At 39.1% G+C, this 23,580-nt stretch overlaps 1 protein-coding gene across 21 annotated transcripts in view; it reads left to right on the top strand.

Annotated features, from left to right (window-relative positions):
* The window catches only part of PEAK1 (pseudopodium enriched atypical kinase 1), a 315,210-nt gene that overhangs the window by 266,723 nt on the left and 24,907 nt on the right, over positions 1 to 23,580 (top strand). For all 21 annotated transcript variants that reach the window (XM_070775350.1, XM_070775352.1, XM_070775332.1 and 18 more), the window contains 2 exons: positions 2,003 to 2,196; positions 19,432 to 20,177. In XM_070775350.1, the coding sequence (XP_070631451.1) occupies positions 2,003 to 2,196; positions 19,432 to 20,177 (940 nt within the window). The remainder of the gene's footprint in view (positions 1 to 2,002; positions 2,197 to 19,431; positions 20,178 to 23,580) is intronic.

Raw genomic sequence — 23,580 nt, 5'->3', positions numbered from 1 at the left:
TTTGTTTTGGGTTGATAACCTATGGCAGCCCATTAGGTTAATAAGAGGCAGCATGCTTTACCATTTAGCTCCTCTTTACATGCACCCTCCTGTTAGCTGTTAGTGAACCAAAGTCTTCCCACCTCACCCCATCTCCAGGAGCCAGATCCCATAATGGTACCTCCCACTCATTGCTTACTCGCAGGATAGAGAGACCTCTATGTCTGCCAGCTTTGGAAGAGTACTTTTGAAGTTGTATATCCAGCAGACTTCCCTGGAAAAGGAAATGGCAACCCACTCCAGAATTCTTGCCAGGAAGATCACTGAACAGAGGAGCCTGGCAAGCTGCAGTCCATGAGGTTGCAAAGAGTCAGACATGACTGAGTGACCACACACAATTTATCCGGTAGACTTAAAGGCTTATTTTCCTGTATATGCATAATTTCCATAATGAAAGATTAACAAGAAAGTGCTCTTCCTTCATCTCTACTCCTTCAAGTCCATAGGTGATATATGTTCTAATGACACATGATCAAACCAAGTACCTCTTTTAAAGAAACTTGTAAATGTCACCATGACTCACTGCCATTTGAAATTCCAGAAATAACATGTAACAGAGTATAAGATATGTCCTTTCTTTCTTTCTCTTTGCCCATTAAAAAGAAAAAACAGGAAGAAAAGCTGGGGAGTATGTGACAGTCTAAGAATACTTTTAGTAGAACCAGAAACTATTAAATGTGCCTGATTTTGAATTTGTTCCATTGACCAGCCCAATGAGATTTTCTAACTAGGACAGTTTTCTCCACCAGCATTTAATAACCATTCCATCCCCTTGTACTTTATAGCAACAGAGTTGACAGTTCGGATAGGCTAGGATGTGGGGAAGACTAGAAGAGCTAGCTATAAGCGAATGAGCAAGCAGCAGAGAAACAAGATTGGAGAAACAAAAAGCATTATAGATGACCATCCTCTGGTATGTGGCCAGTGGCACGCTTCAGATTCATGTTAGTAGACAAGAGCTAGAGAACAGACCTTTCTTTTCCATTTGCCTTGCCTGCTGCATGCATACAGGCAAAGGCTGATGCATCAGTGTCCTCCTGGCAAAAAGGCTTCCTGGCCTCAGTTTACAGAATATAATTGCTTAACTTCCTTATTTAAATCTCAGCTTTATTCCTGATCCTTTACTAAATAGTTTCACAAATACTTTAGTGTGGAATAAAATAAATACTATAAAGTATTTCATATTTGTTATAGTATTATAGCACAGTCCACCCTATTAATTTGTGTGTTCCATATTCGTGGATTCAACCAACTACAGGTTTGAAAATATTACAGGGAAAAAATTTCAGAAATTTCCAAAAATCAAAAATTGATTTTGCCATGCACTGGTAACTATTTACATGGCATTTGCATTGTCTTTACAGCTATTTGCATCACATTTACATTGTATTGGGTATTGGAAGTAATCGTGGGGTGATTTAATATATATGGAATGGTGTATTTGTATATAATACAAATACTGCAGCCATGTTATATAAAGGACTTGAGCATCTGTGGGTTTTGATTTCCTGTGGAGAGTCCTAGAACCCGTCCCCTGAAGATACATACCAAGGGATGACAGTACTATAGTATGGTAAACATAGTAAATATGTTAAATACTTTCTTAAATACTTGAGTATATTTGTCTTCAACTAGTTAAGCATTCATTTCCCTCTATCCCCATTATTGCTAACCTCCTATGTACAAGAAGTTCCCTTCCTTACCTGTTATTCTCAAACTTCCCTCTGAGCCTACTATACCTCCCCCACCAAGCTGAATTCTCAGTTAGTATGAATCAGGATAGATAGACATATCAGCCTGCGTAAAAGACTGCCTTATCTTCAGATAAGTATGTTGGGGCTTATAACCCATTGCTGTGACTATAGGGCGTTATTTACATTTATGGCAAGTATGTGCCTTCCATAAGTCTAAATCTTAGTAGAGACCTTTGAAGCCAGTGTGGTGATGGTCTGATCTGTTTCAGTCACGTGACCCACGAAGTGACAGAGGATTTTTCTCCTCGGGATCCAAGAACTGTTGCTGTGAAGCAAGATGGCGGGGGCTGCACTTCAGTCACACCAGCATTGCACCTACCTGAACTGGAAAGAGAAGAGGAAAAAGAAGACATTTCAGATCCTATCGACCTGAATCCCTGTAGTGCAACATACAGCAATTTAGGTAAGTGCAAATGTCATATAAGTAGTATTTAAACTTTGCCTTTTTATGTACTAGCCAAATGCCATTATTTCCCTAGCGAGATGATTTTTATTGTTTCATGGTGTGAAAGTTGGAAATTGGAGTTATAAATTTTAACTTACATCTGAAAAAGTCATGTATTTAATATGTACTAGGCATGTATTAAACACATTACTATGAGTTCTGTGTCATGCACTAAGAGTTTAACATGGTCCCTGCCATGAGAGACTCACCTGGCGGGAAAGAGATAAGTTAATGACTTCAGTATAATAGGATAAGTGCAGTGATAGAGAATACACACAGAATATTTTTTGTATTACATTGAGGAGGGTGTCAAAAGATGCCTTCCTGGAGATATTCCTTATTGAGCTCATTGACAGAGGCAAAGAAGAGTGTTCCAACCAGAGGCAGCAACATGAGCAAAAAGCAAGGAGATGTGAAACAGCTTGGAACATGTGGACATCACAGCCATTTAGCGTAGCTGAAGTGTGCACTGGAGAGTTAGACAAGGTCATGCATTTCAGGCTAAAACCTAGGTTTTTTGGGTTTTGGCTGTTTGTGGTATTGAATTATTAAAAGGTTTTAAACAGAGGAATGACATGACTAGATTTGTGTTTTAGAACATCCACTGCAGTCTGCCATGTGAGGATGGATTAGAGGTGAATTATTTGGTAGCAGAAAATCTGGTAGTTGGGTACTATTGCAGGACCACAGAAAAGGATGAGAAAGAAAGGCCTCAACTAAGATAATGAGAAGGGGAACAGTGGACAGATTTAAGAGATATTTGAGAGGTAAAATACCTTGGTAGTTACCTGGATGTGAGTGATATAAAGAATCTATAATATATCCCAGATTTCTTACTTGGTGCTGGTGGACTCAAAGAGGTAAGATCCCAATTATTGGAGGTGTTTAGGCAGAGCCTGAGGGATCATCTTTCAGAGATGCAGTGAAGGAGAATCCTGCACTACAAACAGGGTTGAACTAAATTATCTCTAATGTACCTGTTAATGCAAAGATTCTTCCACTTTGAAATCATCTTCACTCTTCTTTCTTGAGTGCCCAGTGACTTCTGATCACACTTTCTCCCTTCCTTGAGTGTCACAGAGTTTCCTTCCTTCTGAAAAGCAAAGCTTGGGGCTGGACAAGGATTTCTTAGTCCTCTTCTCCCGTGAAGTCAGGAGAGATGAGTAGCATGAGCTCGACTGCCACATGCATGGCACTAGTAAGATTCTTATGGACTACTGGCCAATTCTTCTGTCTAGTTTCTCACCTCCTTTCTTTGTCTTTTTTCTCTAGCAGGTTCTTGTAAGGAAAAATCATTCTAAGATCAGCTAGTGTACTTGGAAATAAGGGCATCTTAACTGGAGAAGGAAATGGCAACCCACTCCAGTGTTCTTGCCTGGAGAATCCCAGGGACAGGTGAGCCTGGTGGGCTGCCGTCTATGGGGTCGCACAGAGTCGGACACGACTGAGGCGACTTAGCAGCAGCAGCAGCAGCAGCAAGAAGACCAAAAGGTTAGATAAAACTAGGAGAAATGCTTTACTGTGTCCTTTTGGGAAACTCAAATCATAACAATCCACATGCAGCTGAAAACACATTCCATAAGGAGAAGACTTCCATTCTAAGTTCCCAAAGTATTCTGTGATTTGTGGTTGGGGGAGAGTACACCCTTGCAGTTTACCCAAGCAACCATCTTGGATACCATCTTCTAGTGGGAATAGATTTTATAGTCACAGAGCTTATTGAACTTTTCCCATTCTTTTACATTTTATGAAACATTAAAAAATGAGAATTTTATTTTTTATTTACTATATACTCTCAGCGTATATATCAGAAATTACATTTCAGACATTCTTACTGCACCAAAATTTCTTTCATGATGTCCTCAGTAGATATATGCAAACTTTTACTAATTGTGTGTTATCTGATGGAATCTTTTCTTTAAAAATATCCATTAGCCTGCATCAGTTAAAGTTAACTATTTTATCTTATTATCTTCTCAGTTATATAGATTTTTAGAAAAATAGAGCATTACTTTCATGAATATGCCAAGTGCCTTACATATATTAACTCATTTAATCCTCACAACAACCTTGGGAATTATTATCTCCATTTTTCAGATGAAGAAAGTACATCAGAGTACATTACCCAAAGTCACAGAACCAGTAAGGACTGAATCAAGATTGGAACCCAGTTTGTCTATATTACTAGACTAAAATGAGTATAAACACTAAATTCTTGAAAGATACTGAAAGGCTGCAAGTGTTTCCATTTTTAAGTCATCCACTTTGAGAGACAAACTTTAAGACATTTTTTGTAAAAGATTTGATTAGAGTACAAAAATACTAAGTTACAGATGCCCCATCAGAAAAATAACTTTCTTTCTACCTGTTGCTTTACTTTTAAAAGCATGTGATGCTTATAAAATGTTGCCTAGCCTTCCTTAAGTGGCAATGCTTGACTCCATAGGATATGGTACATGGCTTTACTATGTAAGTACAATAATAACTGAATAATAGATAGAGTTGGCTCCATCAGTTCTACAAACTGGTAGGGTTTTTGTTGTTGTTGTGTTGGTATTGCTAGTTTTCCTAATGGAACAGTATTTTAGGTGGCATCTGGAACGTACCTTTTTTTAATATTTTCAATAAATCATTTGCATGAAGTTTTAAACTATCCCTTGGAGTAATTTCTTAGGATTTGATGCCTTGGTAGCTTAAAAAAAAAAAAAAAAGAAGTTATGTGTTTTAAGACCAAAAGGAAACAAAACCTCTTAATGTAATAACTTCACATCCTTTTAAAGATTCTAGAATCACTCCACAAACACATTCTTTCTTTCTTGTTTTTTCATTTTTTCTTAGTCTTCTTCTTTAAAAAAAAAAAAGAATCAGAGAACATATGATCTGATGTAAGAAACTGACAGAGGGAAGTTAAGGATTACTGTAATGTTTCGTTATGGAATTTATTTCTGAAAACTGCATTGTTAAAAGTAGGCTTAGGAAGCAGTGTTATGCTTTATTTTTTTTTTTTTTCTTAGTAGGAAAAAACATAGGTTTGGGGGAATCAGACAAGTTTGGGTTCTTATGACAGCTGTATCACTGCCTGCCTGCATGACTGTGGGTCAGTTATTTACCATTCTTGAGCTTCAATTTCCTCATCTGACATGAGAGAATTAGTAGCATCTGCTTTGTAGGGCTGATGGCAAAAGAAGTGCTTGGTTCATAGAAGAGCTTAATAATTGTCAAGTTCCCTTATTTCTACCCCAAAATATACTGCTGCTTTCATTTGTCAATGTGTTTGATGTGCTAGCCAGAAAATGTAGAATAAAGTAGAAATAATCTTAAATGTTTATTAGAAATGTTGACTAAATGGAGCAACAAAATGTAAGTCCAAAAAGCTGTGAGCTGCTTGTGCAACTGATGACGGATAGAGTGAAACGTAGTGAGGAGACAGGACCCCCGAGGTGGCCAGCGGGGGCCAGAGGAGATATGACAGATAACAGCGATGGACTGTGGCAGGCCTGGTGCCCCAGGTCTGCTCGTTGTGGCAAAACAGAGGGCCATGGCAGAAGAGAAGGGAAAATATCTCAACACATCCCTTATATGTGGAATCTGAAAAGAAATGGTACAAATGAACTTATTTACAAAACAGAAACAGACTTAGAGAATGAGCTTAGGGTTGCCAGAGGGTGGGCATGAATGGGGGAAATGGTCATTTGGGAGTCTGGAATGGACACGTACACATGCTGTACTTAGAGTGGATAACGAACAAGGACCTACTGTATAACACATGGACTCTACTCAGTGTTATTTGGCAGCCTGGATGGGAGGGAGTTTGGGGGAGAATGGATACATGTATATATATGGGTGAGCCCCTTTGCTATACTCAAAAAGCTTAAAAATAACAAAAGGGACATGGTTTGAACTTGTTCTGTACTTCTCACATTTCTTAGATAGTTCGGAAAACTAATAAATCAAAAAACAACAACAGCAACAAAAAACAACTGGACTGGAATAGGCCTTGATTGTTGTTGTTGATGTTTAGTCACTAAGTCATGTCCAACTCTTTTGTGACCCCATGGACTGTGGCCCACCACGCTCCTCTGTCCATGGGATTTCCCAGGCAAGACTACTAGAGTGGGTTGCCATTTCCTTCTCCAGGGTATCTTCCTGACCCAGGGATTGAACCCATGTCTCCTGCATTGGCAGGCAGATTCTTTAGCGCTGAGTCACCTGGGAAGCCCAGGCCCTGATTACCTTACTTCAGAATCTCCCCCTAGACCTCCACCCTTGGGACAGCTTCCTTTCTCCACGGTGGTACAACAAGAACTGTTGTGCTTCAACCATTCCTACAAAACGCTACTGACTTATGCAAACCATTCATTTGTTTTTTTTATCTCAGAGATCCTTCTCCAGGGTTAATTCAGCTGCCTTTTTTTCTCCATAACATAAATAAAAGCAAAGTTTATTTTGTTTATAACTGGGTTAATTATTAGATTTTAGAGCTTTACTGTACAGTATGGTAGCCCCTAGCCACAGATGGCTATTTAAAATTAAATTCATTAAAATATAGATAAAAAGTCAGTTCCTCAGTGTCACTAACAACATTTCCAGTGCTCAATAGCCACATGTGGCTAGTAATTACTGTATTCAGCATGCGGATACAGAACGTGTTTATCATCACAGGAAGTTTGACTGGACAGCACTGATTTAAAGAATTTGTTATTTGGTGGATTTGTATTGTGTTCTGCAGGCACAAAAATCATGATTGGCTTTTGTGCACTCGACAGGTCCTTAGGAAGGTTGCCCCTTGCAAAGTGATGGTTTTCCTCTGGGCGACGGTGACGTGAAATCACCAAACACCCTGACCTATAATACCTTAATACCCCAAGCTGAATTTAGCAGGGTATCTGCCATTCAAAATGATTTCCTGAAGAAGTGATAGAAAGTTTTTTTTAATCAGACCTTCAACATTTCCACCATGTTTCTTATGTCTATCTCAAAGTGTCTAGAAGAATTATCACTATATTTTTATGTGGCGCACTTGGCTTCTTTATCAGCCCACTAAAATCAGGAGCTTGTAATGACTTCTACTCTGCTGGAAATTAGTTGGTGACTTTGCTCTCCTTCACTCACTTTGTAACTAAGTACTCTAGACATTACTTTTTTAGAGAGATCTTTCCAGTCTCCCTTTACTGGACAGAGTTTTGGCCTGTTCCTCCTTCTTTATGCCTACAACCTAACATGTTATCTAAAACACATAGAAGGTGCTAAGAACACGTTTGAATGAATGTGTCAAAAATGACTTAGCATTTGATTTTGTAAGATTCAGTTTACAGAAACTGAGCTCTCCTGAGGAAACTGCATATAGGAAAATTTCAAGTCCTATTTTATATGTTCCATTTATCAGCTAACTCTTTTTTCTAAAATGAGACTCAATCAGGGGTTTCCCAGTTAAGGAATTATGTAAGCCATACCTCAGTTTGGGGCTTCTCTGATAGCTTAGTTGGTAAAGAATCCACCTGCAATGCTGGAGACCCTGGCTCAATTCCTGGGTCAGGAAGATCTGCTGGAGAAGGGATAGGCTACCCACTCCTGTATTCTTGGGCTTCCCTTGTGGCTCAGCTGGTAAAGAATCCGCCTGCATTGCAGGAGACCTGGGTTTGATCCCTGGGTTGGGAATATCCCCTGGAGAAGGGAAAGACTACCCACTCCAGTACTCTGGTCTGGAGAATTCCAAGGACTGTATAGTCCATGGGGTCGAAAAGAGTTGGACATGACTAAGCAACTTTCACTTTCATACCTCCGTTTCCTTTCCATGTGAAACTGTTCACATTCCTCATCTGACTTACGTAGAACATCTCCTTAAGGCTGCACCTATCAAACACTGAAAGAAAACACTTAAAAGGCTTCTATGCCCAGAAATTCCTTTGGCAATGTATTGACCATCAGTGTGAAATTTTAAAGGTTAGTTATACTTAAAGGAATGTCATTACATCGCCAGCCTTGTTGTGCGTGCATGCCTGCTCAGTAGCTCAGTTGTGTCCAACTCTTTATGACTTCATGGACTGTAGCCCACCAGGCTCCTCTGTTCATGGAATTTTCCAGGCAAGAATACTGGGGTGGGTTGCCATTTCCTACTCCACTTGATGTTGTAATTATGGAGTAATGTCATCATAAATGGCAGCTTTAAAAAAAAATTGTTCTGAAGAATATATTACCATTCATTCATTTATTCAACTAATAATTATTGAGGCATAACAAATAATTCTGTGGGCCAGACATTATGCCACATAATACAAAGTTAATTATTTGAACCAAAGATTAAAGAATTGCACATTTTTAGATTATCTGGATATTTTTTAAAAAGTGAGAGTGACAGCTTTGAACATTTGTTTGTGCATTTGTTGTACTTCCTAAAAATGTAATTATCTCTATTTAAAAAGAAACCATAGGCTGTGTTCCTATCTTTTAAGTTGGCTGCATTCACAATTTAAAAATAGTTTCCCATGTGTACTGGAATTTGTTGGCAGAGTACAATATTTAAATTACATAGATAACTTACCCCCAAATAAATAATCTCTTGTTCTTGGAGAGGTTCTCACTAATGCAAGCTTTAAAAAACTGAGTCTGTCAGCTGCTACACCACTGACATTCTTTTAAACTAGTCCATGCATCACTTTATTTGAAGCTAAGCCTGAGCCTAAAGTGATCTTGAAGCTTTGTTTTATCATTTGGCGTGAAGTTGATGTCCCCTGTGGTTTGCCAGTTGGTGCCTCCATTTAACTGTGCTGGAACCTAACACAGTGGTAATGCCCAGGTAGCTTAGGACCCTTCCTCCTAAGCTGCTGAGGCCTACTGCCAGGGGTGATGCAGTGAGTGCTGGAGCCAGTCAAGGAGAGGCTACTCATCGGACAAGGCTGGTGCTCAGTGTGTGTGGCATCTATTTCCAGGGCACCTTTCCCAGTTAGTGATGACCGTCTCTTCTGTTGTCCTCTCCCTTCCTGTTCTCATCAGTGTTGTTTGTCATGAGCCCTGGGAAAAGATTCAGGATGAAGACTGAAACTACAGTTTAAGTAGAAAAGTATATTCCACTTATTTTGGCTTTGACACTTTCATTTGTTGAGTGCCAGCTGTCTCCTGCGAGCCAGGCGAGGCACTGGGAATACTAGTGCATATTTAAAGGGTCCGTGAAAGCCCCTGCCTGGGATGGTCTCAGAGAAGGTCACTAGTTTTAAGCTCAAAAGAGTAGCTATTTGCCAGACTAACAAGGGAGAACATTCCACGTAGAAGGAAGAGTATGCACAAAGGCCTGAAGCTTGATAGAAAAATGAATGTTTGGTTAACTACAAGTACTTAACTAAAGGTAGCTAAAGTGCTGAGTGAGGGAGGCAGAGTTGGCAAAATGGGGCAGAGTGGAAAAGCAAGGCCAGATCATAAATGGTATGTATGTATCACAGTGAGTGTATCTTTTTCAACAGGAAATGGAGAGCCGCATGATCAGGATTTCTTAAAGATCATTCTGGAAGCTACTTACAGGATGACTTGAGGCAGGGAGACTGACCAGGAGACCATGACATTCCTGTCTTACTGGGATAAGGAGCTAATTGTACTCACAAACACACTGTCTCTGTCTAAATGGGTCATTCTTAAGTGCCTTTAATCCCTGGCACCCTGAGATGATAGTCATTGTCAGGTTTTAAGCAAACATTTGTTGTGATTTTTCCCAAATGTGTCTTCAAATCATGGTGCCTTACAGTAGATCTCTATTGATGTAATTATTATTTTGAGTTTTTCACTGTATAATCATCTTTAAAATGTTGATATTTAGAGATAATAGTTTTCTTATTTGTTTTCTATTGTTAAACCAATTGTGTAAGTTTTTAGAGCCCATATCAATTATTTTCCTTCCTGAGGAGTTTTAAACATCCTTTTTGCTTCTTTGAAGTAGTGTCAGTAAATTATTGCTTTTTAATCCATCTTTCATCATTTGCTTTTCAGAAAGTGATATAAGGCCTTATTTGTCAGTCTGAAGACATTTTTAAGTGAAGAAAAAATATAAAGATAGAGTTTAGAAACTCAAAAAGAAAGGAAAGTAGGGATTGAGTATGGTTTTGTCAAACATATTTGTCCAAAAGAACATTTTAGTCTATAGCAAGGCAAGATTTAGAACACATTCTTTTTTTTTTTTTCCTGTTTAGAGAGCTGGCATGCCACAAAAATGTAGAGTATGTGATGTTATATCAAGCCTGCTGAAAGCTGAGCTTAGTGTCTGGTCCCAGAGGCTTGAGAAGAATGTACAGGATTAAAAGTTTAAAATAAAAACAGCTAAGATACCAAGCTTTTAAAACATTGACCCAAATGATTGGAATTCAGTTAGGAGAACTTGTTCTTCTCAGAAGAAAAAAAACTTAGGACACTTTCAGACTTGGGCAAATGCCTTGACCTTGCATGGGCTGTAAAACGTTCATGGTTTCATTTGGAATGCAAACGTTTCTGATTCCCATGTGGAAATCTTAGCTCCCAGGAGATCATGTCCCACTGTTTGGAGAGAGAAGCCACTATTAATTATCTTTGTTTCCTTGCTGCCTTGGCTGCCCATTTTCGTTTTGGAATGATGACCAGCTCTGCTGACACTGTCCTTCAGTCTGGCAGCTGTTTCCTGCACACCTGCTGCGTGTCTCACACCGCGCCAGAGGTTCCAAGGGAGTGTAAAAAAAACGAAAATACACACGATATAAAAAGCTAAAAATGCTATCATAAAGTGAAAAGTGGTAAGAGAACACAGAAGAAGAAGTGATGGCTCCCCACTTGTGGGTGGGGAGTAGAGAGGAGGGATGGCTTCAGTAGAGATGGGGCTCCCTTGGTGGCTCAGATGGTAAAGAGTCTGCCTGCAATGCAGGAGACCCGGGTTCAGAAGATCCTCTGGAGGAGGGCATGGCAACTCACTCCAGTGTTCTTGCCTGGAGAATCTCCATGGACAGAGAAGCCTGGTGGGCTACAGTCCATGGGGTCGCAAAGAGTGAGACACGACTGAGTGACTAATACTTTCACTTTCACTTTAGGATGGAAGAACACCTTTACTAAGGCAGAGATATAAAAGTAAAAACAGGGAACCTATTAAAAGAATAGGAATTGAGCGATTCTTATGGGAAGGTTGATGAGAAATAGTGACAGATAAGACTGATAGCCTTGCCCAACTTCCTGAATAGTTTGGACTTTATTCTGAAGGTGGTGGGAAGTGGCGTAATCAGCCCTCTTGCACCTCCTGATATGCGTGAAAGAGCTGCTGATGGTGTTAGAACTTGCCTCACCTGTCAGTTCTGAGGTCATTTAAAAGAAAAGGAAAAAGAAAACACTTTTGGAATCCTTCATTCCTTGGTTTTCATGACTGTTCTTATTTAGAAAAAAAAATGGAAAGAAAATGGCCATCCCATAAAGATTCTCACGGGAAGGAGTGAGAATAGGCTCATGTTTCTAGGTTTTGCTTTTTGTTCATTATTAATTCATTCCTTCCATTCCCCCCTCAGCCAGACTCTTTGCTTTGTCCTGGGCTATAAATGAGCCAAGTGTCTGCCCTCAATGATTACACCCATGGGGAATTCATATAGGGACACAAGTCAAGTATTCTAAGTGCTTAAGACAGAAATATTCACATAATACATCTGAGGTCCCCAGGAAGGAGAGGTCAATTTTGCAATTTTGAAGTGGAGTAAGAAACATTCCTCAGAGGCAGAACATTTAAAGATGAGTGGAGAGAGAAACCATTCCCGGAAGAGGGTCAGTAAGAGAACAGACACAGAGCATGAAGTAGCCAAGAGTGCTGGAGAAACCACAAGCAGTTTGGTAGCTCGATTTAGGGCACACGGGAAAATGCCGTGAGAGAAACAGAACAACCAGGGCTGGGTCATAAGAGGCTTTCTTTCTGTGCTGAAGCAACAAAACTCCATCCTCGGGATCAAGTCCAAATTCTCAAGGACAGAATTTTTGAAGTACAGGAGGAGTGCCATGATCAGATTTGGTGTTTGAATAAAGTCTCTAATGGTTAGTGTGGTGAAGGAAGAAAAACTGAAGACAGTGGTTTCAGAAGACTGCCACAGTAGTCAGGCCAGGAAGATAAGCTGCTGGTGCAGTTCACCGCTTCTAACCTCCTGCATCTTCTGAGTCAGCAAATGGAAAATGAAGGTTTGTTACAAAGCCTATTTCTGTCATCTTGTAAATGAACTATGGTTTTGACTTCACACATTAGCTGAGGCAGAATAGAGCTGGGACAGCACCAGGAGGGAGGCCTCGCCATCACAGAAAGAGTTCAATAAATGCCAAGCCCCTATATCTTTTGTGATGTTAAGAGCACAGAATAATGGGAAGATATGACTGAAAACTGAATTTATGATGGTTTCTAAGACTGAATTGTTGATTCGCTTTAATATTTAGATACAATTTATATACCATAAAATTCACCCTTCTTGACTGTGCAGTTCAATGAGTTTTAGTTTATTAATAGAATTATACGACCACTACCAGTATCTAATTCCAGAACATTTTCATCACCTCAACACAATTGTTGCTGTTGAGTCGCTAAGTGTTGTCTGACTCTGTTGCAACCCCGTGGACTGTACCCTGCCAGGTTCCTCTGTCCATTGGATTTCCCAGGCAAGAATGCTAGAGTGGGTTACCCATACCCTTCTCCAGGGGATCTTCCCAACCCAGGGATTGAACCTGCCCCTCCTACTTTGGCAGGTGGATTCTTTACCACTGAGCCACCTGGGAAGCCTACCCCAAACAGAAAGCCATTAACAGTTGTTTCCATTCTCCCTTTCCCCTGGCTGTGGCAACCACTAATTTGCTTTCTATCTCTATGGATTTATGTGTTTCTAAATATTTCATATGATATATGGTCTTTTATTACTGGGTTCTCTCACTTAGCATAATGTTTCTAAGGTTCATACAGATTGTAGCACACATCAGGGCTTAATTTCTTTTATGGCTGAATAATATGAAGAACAAGCTGGAATCAAGATTGCCGGGAGAAATATCAATAACCTCAGATACTCAGATGACACCACCCTTATGGCAGAAAGTGAAGAGGAACTGAAGAGCCTCTTGATGAAAGTAAAAGAGGAGAGTGAAAAAGCTGGCTTAAAACTCAACATTCAAAAAATTAAGATCATGGCATCTGATCCCATCACTTCATGGCAAATAGCTTGGGAAACAATGGAAACAGTGAGAGACTCTTCTCTTGGGCTCCAAAATCACTGCAGGTGGTGACTGCAGCCATAAAATTAAAAGATGCTTGCTCCTTGGAAGAAAACTATGACCAACACAGACAACATTTTAAAAAGCAGAGACATTACTTTGCCAACAAAGGTCCATCTAGTCAAAGCTATGGTTTTCCAGTATCCATGTATGGATGTGAGAGTTGAACTGTAAAGAAAGCTGAGTGCTGAAGAATTGATGCTTTTGAACTGTGGTGTTGGAGAAGACTCTTAAGAGTCCCTTGGACTGCAAGGAGATCCAACCAGTCCATCCTAAAGGAAATCAGTCCTGACTCTTCATTGGAAGGACTGATGCTGAAGCCGAAACTCCAATACTTTGGCCACTTGATGCAAAGAACTGACTCATTGGAAAAGACCCTGATGCTGGGAAAGATTGAAGGCAGGAGGAAAGGGGACGACAGAGGATGAGATGGTTGGATGGCATCACTGACTCAGTGGACATTAGTTTGAGCAAGCTGTGGAAGTTGGTGATGGACAGGGAAGCTTGGCTTGCTGTAGTCCATGAGGTCACAAAGAGTCAGACACGACATAGTGACTGAACCGAACTGAATATTATGTTGTGTGGCTATGCTACATTTTGTTTATCCATTCATCAGTTAATGCACATCTGAGTTGTTTCCACTTTTGGGCTCTTGTATGCAAATGTTGCCGTGAACATTTGAATACAAGTTCTTGTGTGGACATATGTTTTCATTTCTCTCAGATATATCCCTAGGATTAGAAATTCTGGATCATGTGTAACTGTTTTACTTTCTGAATAACTAACAAACCATTTTCATGGTTGCATCATTTAGATTCCCGCTAGCAATGTATGAAGGTTTGAATTTCTCCATATCTTTACTGATACTTGTTCATCTATTTTATTAAAGCTAGCTTAATGGATATAAAGTGATGTCTTGTGGTTTTGGTTTGCATATACCTAGTGAGAAATGCTGAGCATCTTTATACATGCTTTTTGGCTATTTGTATATCTTCTTTGGAGTAATGTCTATGCAGATCCTTTGCCTGCTTTTTAAAAAAAAAATATTTATTTAGTTGGCTGCTTTCAGTCTTAGTTGCATCATGTGGGATCGTCTGTTGCAATGCATGGACTTAGTTGCTCCATGGCATGTGGGATCTTAGTTCCCCAACCAGGGATTGAACTCACATCCCTTTCATTGCAAGGCAGATTCTCAACCACTGGCTCACCAGGGAATTCCCACTTTGACCACTTTTAATGGATTCTTTATCTTTTCATTGTTAGAGTTATTTATAAATTCTGGATACAAGTCTCTTATTGGATATATGATTTGCTCATGTTCTGTCCTATTCTAAGGGTTATGTTTTCACTTTTTTTTTTTAATTTTATTTTATTAAATTTTACAATATTGTATTGGTTTTGCCATATATCAAAATGAATCTGCCACAGATATACATGTGTTCCCCATCCTGAACACTCCTCCCTCCTCCCCATACCATCCCTCTGGGTTGTCCCAGTGCACCAGCCCCAAGCATCCAGTATCATGCATCGAACCTGGACTGGCAGCTCGTTTCATATATGATATTATACATATTTCAATGCCATTCTTCCAAATCATCCCACCCTCTCCCTCTCCCACAGAGTCCAAAAGACTGTGCTATACATCAGTGTCCCTTTTGCTGTCTCGTATACAGGGTTATTGTTACCATCTTTCTAAATTCCATATATATGCGTTAGTATACTGTATTGGTGTTTTTCTTTCTGGCTTACTTCACTCTGTATAATAGGCTCCAGTTTCATCCACCTCATTAGAACTGATTCAAATGTATTCTTTTTAATGGCCGAGTAATACTCCATTGAGTATATGTACCACAGCTTTCTTATCCATTCATCTGCTGATGGACATCTAGGTTGCTTCCATGTCCTGGCCATTATAAACAGTGCTGCGATGAACATTGGGGTACACGTGTCTCTTTCAATTCTGGTTTCCTCGGTGTGTATGTCCAGCAGTGGGATTGCTGGGTCATAAGGCAGTTCTATTTCCAGTTTTTTAAGGAATCTCCACACTGTTCTCCATAGTGGCTGTACTAGTTTGCATTCCCACCAACAGTGTAAGAGGGTTCCCTTTTCTCCACACCCTCTCCAGCATTTATTGCTTGTAGACTTTTGGATCGCAGCCATTCTGACTGGTGTGAAATGGTACCTCATAGTGGTTTTGATTTGCATTTCTCTGATAATGAGTGATGTTGAGCATGTTTTCACTTTTTTAAAATTGACCTTTGAAGCACAAAAGTTTTCCATTTTTATGAGTTCCAATTTATTGATTTTTGGTTACTTGTGCTTTAGGTATTTTATTTAAGAAATAATTGCCTAGCCCATGGTCGAAAAACTTTACTCCTATGTTTTCTTCTAGGAGTTTGATAGATTTAGTTTTTAACATTTAGATCTTTCATATATTTTGAGTTAATTTTGTATATACTATAATGTAGGGGTTCAACTCCATTCTTTTGCATGTGGATACCAAGTTGTCCCAGCACCATTTGTTGAAAAGCCTCTCTTTCCCTATTGAATTGTCTTGGCATCCTTGTTGAAAATCAGTTAACTGTAAATGTAGGAGTTTATTTCTGGACTCTCACTTCTATTCCATCCATCTGTATGTCTATTCTTATGCTGGCCCCATAGTTTTTGGTTGTTGTAGTTGTGAAGTACATTTTGAAGTTGGGAAATGTAGGTTCTTTGTTCTGTTTTTTAAGATTTGAGTGGGGAGAGGGCCTCCTCTAGATCTGTTGTGATTCCATATGAATTTTAGGATCATTCTGTCAATTTCTGCCAGAAAGCTAGCCGGGGTTTTGATATGAGTGACATTAAATTTTCAGAGGAAAAATTTGAGGAATATTTCCATATTAACATACAAAGTCTGATCCATGAACATAAAATTTCTTTTTATTTATATAGATCATTAATGTCTTTCATCAAAGTTTTTAGTGCCCAAGTAATTTTAGTGTACAAGTCTTACACTTACTTTGCTAAATATTTTTCTAAATATTTTTGATGATATTATAAATGCAGTTGTTTTCTTCATTTAACTTTGGGATTATTCATTGCTAGTATATGGAAATACAGTTGAGTTTTTATATTGATCATAAGTCCTGCAATCTTGCTGAACTGGTATATTAGTTCTCATTTTTTTGTGGACTCTTTAGGCTTTCCTGTGTACAAGATTATGTCATCTGTGAATAGAGATAGTTTTATTTCTTTTCCAATCTGGATGTTTTTATTTCTTTCTTTTTTTTTTTTTTTTTTTTCCCATAATTTCCCTGTCTAGGTTCTCCAGTACAATGTAGGATAGAAAAAACAAGAATGGGGATCTTTGTTTTGTTTCTGATCTTAGTCGGGGAAAACCTAGGCTTTTACCATTAAGTATGATTTAGCTCTTGGTTTTTCATAGGCACCCTGTATCAGAACGAGGATGAGCCCTTCTTTTTCCAGCTTGTTCAGTATTTTTATCTTGATAAATATTGGATTTTATGAAATTCTTTTTCTTCTTCCATTGATCTGACCATGTAAGGTTTTTTCCTCCTCTCTTTGTTTTATTTACATTATATATGACATGGATTGGTTTTTAGATATTAAACCAACCTTGCATTTCTGGGATAAATCCAAATTTGTTGTGGTGTGTTATCCTTTTTATATGTTGCTTGATTCAGTTTGCTAGTATTTTGTGAGGATTTCTGTGTCTAGTAATAAGGGATATTAGTGTATTGGTTTCTTTCTCTTATTTTGTTATATAGGTAATATTGGCCTATCATAGATTTCAAGTTGGTAAGTATTCCTTCCACTTCTATTTACTGGAAAAGTTAATGGAAGATTGGTTTTAATACTTCTTTAAACATTTGGTAGAATTCATCAGTGAAGCCGATATGGTCTTAGACTTTTCTTGGTGGGAATTTCATAAATTTCTAATTCAATATCTTCACTTGATATAGGTACCTATACAGTTTTGCCTGTTTTTCTCTTTTAGCCCTAAATATTTATTCCTTTAGTCACTCAAGAAATATTTATTAAGCATCTATTATAATTAGGCCCTGTTTCTTAACATAAAGGGTACAACAATGAGTAAAACAAAGGTCCTGGCCCTCTTAGAGCTTAGCATTCTCATATTCCTTCTCTCTCTCTGTCTTATGCTGTCTATATATACATATTTTTTTATTTATATGTAATGTAGCTCAGTTCTTTGTAAAAGAATATTGCTACATGCCATTTGTGGGGAAAGAGGGTTCTTAGGTTTGCTTATATATTGTCATAGTTTATATAAACTCTTTAAGTGTTCTTGAAGTGGATTGCATGCATGGGAAATGGAGTTTAGTGTTATTATAATCACAGTTTATATTGCTGCTTCCCCTTGGCATTGCTACAAGGACATGATTTTTAATAAAAACAAACCACCATCCTTATTCATTATCATCCTCAAGACCTTCCAGTGCCTTCCGTTCAGTCTGATCAGTAGTAAGAACATAGATTCCTAGGCCTGCTATAATAAAGTACCACAAACTGGGGGCTTAAAACGAGAGAAATTTATTCTCCTGTAGTTCTGGCAACTTGGAGCAGAAATTAAGGTGTTACCAAGGCCATATTCCCTCCGAGATTCTGGGTAGAATCCTCCCTTATTTCTTCTTAGCATCTGGTGGTGGCCATGAATCCTTAGCATCCTTGGCATGCAACTGCATTACTCCAAGCAATGCCTCTGTGACGGCATGGTATTCTCCCTGTGTCTTCATATGACATTCCCCCTTCTTATAAGGACACCAGCCATATTGGATTGAGGCCTACCTTAATGACTTCATTAAGAAGTCATTGGATGCTTGATTACCTTAACTTGATTACCTCTATAAAGACTATTTTTGAATAAGGTCATATTTAGAAGTACCATAAGTATATTTTTGGGGAAAGGATGTAATTCCACCCATAATAGAGCATTATGTTTTAACTCTGAAATATTGAGTGACTATTTCACTTTAATAACATTACTAATTTTAATAACTTTTATTAAAACTTCATGGTATATTTCTAAGTCTTTAAAAAAAATAATGCCCCATCCCCATTATAAGGCCTGAAGGTATCACTGATTCATACATACATGTTTTATCTTCTAAGCATAAATTCTGGAAAGGAAACAAAGGTGATTGTTTCTGTAACTGAAGCTTGTTGTCAGAGAAGTTCAAATGTAGCATCTCTCAAATCTCAGTTTATATTCCCCCCCCCAAATAAAACAGAATCATGTAAGAGTTTGTGGGTGATGTTTGAAACAGCAGTTGCCTGCTCATACACATGGTTTCCCTTACCACAATCTCAGAGGTCTTTATACATAGACCAGTTTAAGTGGTGCCAGAAGCCATCTCTGTAGGGAAATGAAATAGCATGGTTTATGAAATTGTGTTTGTTTGTTTTGGATGGAGAATGACAAGTGTTGTATACAGTATAATACAATGTAACTTTGGAACAAAGTTAATAGAATAGTATCTTCTGAGCACCAATCTAGCAGTCTCATTTGCTAATCCCGATTGTTTTTAGTAATGCTCCCAAGTATTTCTTTTTAACCTGCAAATGTTATCCTCTCTCTTCTGTCACAATACAGTTATTTGAGTGTACTTAGTACTCTAGTGTAGTGAATACAGCACTCTTGGGGCCAGAAGTGGAGAATCAGGATTCCTTCTTGAAAGCAAAACCCATCGCCCTGTTCCTATGGCAAGGAAATACTGAGACATTGTTCACATTTGTTGCTCCCATTAGGTCTTGAATTCTACCTTTAAATTTAGCTAATTGTTCTTTGTTTTCTTTTACCGTTCTTGAATTAAGGTGTTAACTTCTTAAATTATTATGGCTACTACATTTATTTCTGTTTAAGTTTCAATTATGTAACCAGAATGAACATTTTATTTAATTATTCTTTTTTTCTTCTTTCTTTATTCTAAAACAATCCAGGACAATCTAGAGCAGCCATGATACCTCCCAAGCATCCACGGCAGCCTAAGGGAGCTTTGGATGATGTCATCGCCTTTGGCGGGAAAACAGACCAAGAAGCACCCAATGCTTTGCAACCAACACCACCCCCACTGCCAAAGAAAATGATCATAAGAGCCAATACAGAGCCACTCTCCAAAGACCTCCAGAAGTCCCTGGAAACTACCCTTTGTGTCATGGCTAATCCCACCTACGATATCGACCCGAGCTGGGATGCCAGCAGTGCTGGCTCCTCGGTCAGCTATGAACTCAAGGGACTGGATGCTGAGTCTTATGACTCCTTGGAGAGACCTTTGTACAAGGAGAGACGTGTGCCCTCAGCAGCAAACAGCATCTCCAGCCTAACCACTCTCAGTATTAAAGATAGGTTTTCCAACAGCACAGAGTCCCTGTCCAGCCGGCGGGGTCCCTCTGGTAGACAGGGCCGGAGTATCCAGAAGCCACAGAGACAAGCACTTTATCGAGGACTTGAGAATCGTGAAGAAGTGGTGGGTAAAATCCGAAGCCTTCACACAGATGCGTTGAAGAAACTGGCTGTTAAATGTGAAGACCTCTTCATGGCTGGGCAGAAAGACCAACTCCGTTTTGGGGTAGACAGCTGGTCAGACTTCAGGCTGACCAGTGACAAGCCATGCTGTGAGGCCGGTGATGCAGTTTACTATACAGCTTCATACGCAAAAGATCCACTTAATAACTATGCGGTCAAGGTACGAAAATATTATAAATCTGATTCTAATCCTCTCCAACACACTGTTATTGAGATGGGTGTGTTTTTTTTCCCCTTTTCTCCATTCAGCAAAAACTTATTAAGTATCTGCCTTACACCAGATATTGTAATAGAAGAGGCCTTAACTTATTATCTAGAGGAGAAAACAGATTTATAAAGACAGACTTATAACACAGTATACTGAATGCTAAGATAGAAGTTAACCGAATTCTGTGGGAGCTTAGAAGGACCTTAACCCAGACTCTTGATGCCAAAACATTCTTCTTAAAGTAGGTAATACTTGAGTGGGATTGTTTGCAAAGATTTCCTATACAAATAAGGTCTATTATGTGCCTTTCACTCTCTATGTTTCTGTCTTTATTCCCTAGCAAATAAGAGACCCTTGTCTATCTCTGCTTTCTAACTCCTCTGCTTCTGAGAGAAATGTTTTTATAGAGGAAGGTAATCAATATTTGTTGATGTACAAGGAACTTTTTCGTGTTATATAATTTAATCTTCACATCAAGTTCATGGGGTTAAGATCTATTTATCCATTTGACAGGTGAGAATAAAGCTTAGGGTCACACAGCTAGCAATTAGTAAAGCTAGGATTTAAACATATCTCTCTGGCCCCATAGCCTACACTTTTTCTGTTATGTCACATCAATTTCTTAAATGTGTATCACCCATTCCAGACAGCCCACTTATTTAAGAAGGCTAAAACTCTTAGCATCAAGAACTCTTGAGCGATTACATTCACTGTAACAGTAAGCCATAGGCTTCATCAATGTAATAACTGAAGCATGGACTTTGAAATCCCAAAGATGTAGATCAAATCCTAACTCTTCCACTTAGCTCTGTCACAAGTTACTCCTCTGAGTGTCAGTTTCCTCAGCTTTCAGTTCAGTTCAGTCGCTCAGTCGTGTCCGACTCTTTGCGACTCCATGAATCGCAGCATGCCAGGCCTCCCTGTCCATCACCAACTCCCGGAGTTCACCCAAACCCACCTCCATCGAGTCAGTGATGCCATCCAGTCATCTCATCCTCTGTCGTCCCCTTCTCCTCCTGCCCCCAATCCCTCCCAGCATCAGAATCTTTACCAATGAGTCAACTCTTCGCATGAGGTGGCCAAAGTACTGGAGTTTCAGCTTCAGCATCATTCCCTCCAAAGAAATCCCAGGGCTGATCTCCTTCAGAATGGACTGGTTGGATCTCCTTGCAGTCCAAGGGACTCTCAAGAGTCTTCTCCAACACCACAGTTCAAAAGCATCAATTCTTCGGTGCTCAGCCTTCTTCACAGTCCAACCCTCACATCCATACATGACCACAGGAAAAACCATAGCCTTGAGTAGATAGACCTTTGTTGGCAAAGTAATGTCTCTGCTTTTGAATGTGCTATCTAGGTTGGTCATAACTTTCCTTCCAAGGAGTAAGGGTCTTTTAATTTCATGGCTGCAATCACCATCTGCAGTGATTTTGGAGCCCAAAAAAATAAAGTCTGACACTGTTTCCACTGTTTCCCCATCTATTTGCCATGAAGTGATGGGACCAGATACCATGATCTTCGTTTTCTGAATGTTGAGCTTTAAGCCAACTTTTTCACTCTCCACTTTCACTTTCATCAAGAGGCTTTTTAGTTCCTCTTCACTTTCTGCCATAAGGGTGGTATCATCTGCATATCTGAGGTGATTGATATTTCTCCCGGCAATCTTGATTCCAGCTTGTGTTTCTTCCAGTCCAGCGTTTCTCATGATGTACTCTGCGTATAAGTTAAATAAGCAGGGTGATAATATACAGACTTGACGTACTCCTTTTCCTGTTTGAAACCAGTCTGTTGTTCCATGTCCAGTTCTAACTGTTGCTTCCTGACCTGCATACAGGTTTCTCAAGAGGCAGGTGAGGTGGTCTGGTAGAATAATAATCATACCCATCTTATGGGGCTGTTTGGGTGCAAGAAAACAAAATACTTAGTGATTGGTATTCACTTCTTTCACTATCCCTTAGCTTCTTCCCTATATTGCTAAGACAGCAACAATCTTTTGAGCCTCAATTTCCTCCTCTTTCAGATGTTTACAACAATGATGACCCATCTACTTTGTGGGATTGAGATTAGGATCAAGTGAGATAATGCATGTGAAAGAGTTTCTAAAAACATAAATCTCTATGTAAATATAACGTTGGTTCACCCTTTGCATAGTCCCTTTTTCCAGATTCTATTCACTGGTTCAAAACTAATTAACATATCTAAATGACTTGCACATGTTAATTTGGCTAGATAGACCAGATGGTATCTTAGTAAATTAATGAATAAGGTAAACTATTGGCCTTACCCGTCTTTCAAGACAGAACATATATTTGGACCAGACCTTCAGCTGACTGCTCTCTGCATTTGCAGCACCTAAGCCACTTCACTCTCTGGTGGTACTCAGAGTGACCTTGTGCCCCAGCCCACACTTCTTAAACTGAGGGATAAACTGCAGAGAGAGAATCTAGATTCAAGTTAATACATTACTGTTGAGTCTAAAAAGGCATGTTGAGATTCTGTGTAGTGTTCAAGAGCCATTACACTAGTTGGAGTTATGGGACCTCATCTATCTCGGGCCTGTATGACTACAGGATCGCCAGTGCAGGATGAATGCCTATTTCAGAAAGGAACATTGAACTATCTGTTCTTTCAAAACAACTGAGAAGTAGGGCTTGACTAACTTTATGTATTATTGCTGTGCAATCTTGTCTCTTTCCCAAATCAATGGCCTGCTATTGATTTCTTTGCTTGTAATGATGCAAAAGCAATCTCCAAAGAACAGGTGGCAAGTGGTTATATACTGAGAGTTGTTGGCAGGTTTGGGAAAGGATGTTTTACACTAAATGGTGAATATAAATGTCTATTTGAAGACCCTCTAGGCATTTCTAGATGTACCCAATTGATAGTACAACCTTAAAGGAATAAGCTGCTAGGATACTGTGAGCCCTACCTTTGCAGAAATAAACAAAAAAGACTAGTGGTTGGCTCATCAACTTTTTACTGTTTATCTTCTTAAAATTATCCCTTTCCATACTAATGAAATTTAAGAGTGACCAGGCAGGTATAACTCTCTCTCTCTTTTTTAATTGATGTATAGTTGATTTACAATGTGTTAATTCCTGCCATACAGCAAGATGACTCGGTTATACACATATATACATTTTTTAATATTGTTTTCTGCTGTGATTTATCCCAGGATGTTGAATATAGTTCCCTGTGCTATATAGTATAACCTTGTTGTCCATCCATTCCATATGTAATACTTTGCATCTACTATCCCCAAACTCCCAGTCTGTCCCTCCCTCACGCCACCCCTACACACTCCCCACAACCGCAAGTCTGTTCTCTCTGTCTGTTAAGGAGACTAAAAGGTCTTTTA

This window comes from Bos indicus, chromosome 21 (assembly GCF_029378745.1).
Source record: "Bos indicus isolate NIAB-ARS_2022 breed Sahiwal x Tharparkar chromosome 21, NIAB-ARS_B.indTharparkar_mat_pri_1.0, whole genome shotgun sequence".
In the NCBI taxonomy this organism is placed as follows: Eukaryota; Metazoa; Chordata; class Mammalia; order Artiodactyla; family Bovidae; genus Bos; species Bos indicus.
Note: the sequence above shows the minus strand (reverse complement) of the source record. Positions and strands in the feature narration are given on the sequence as shown.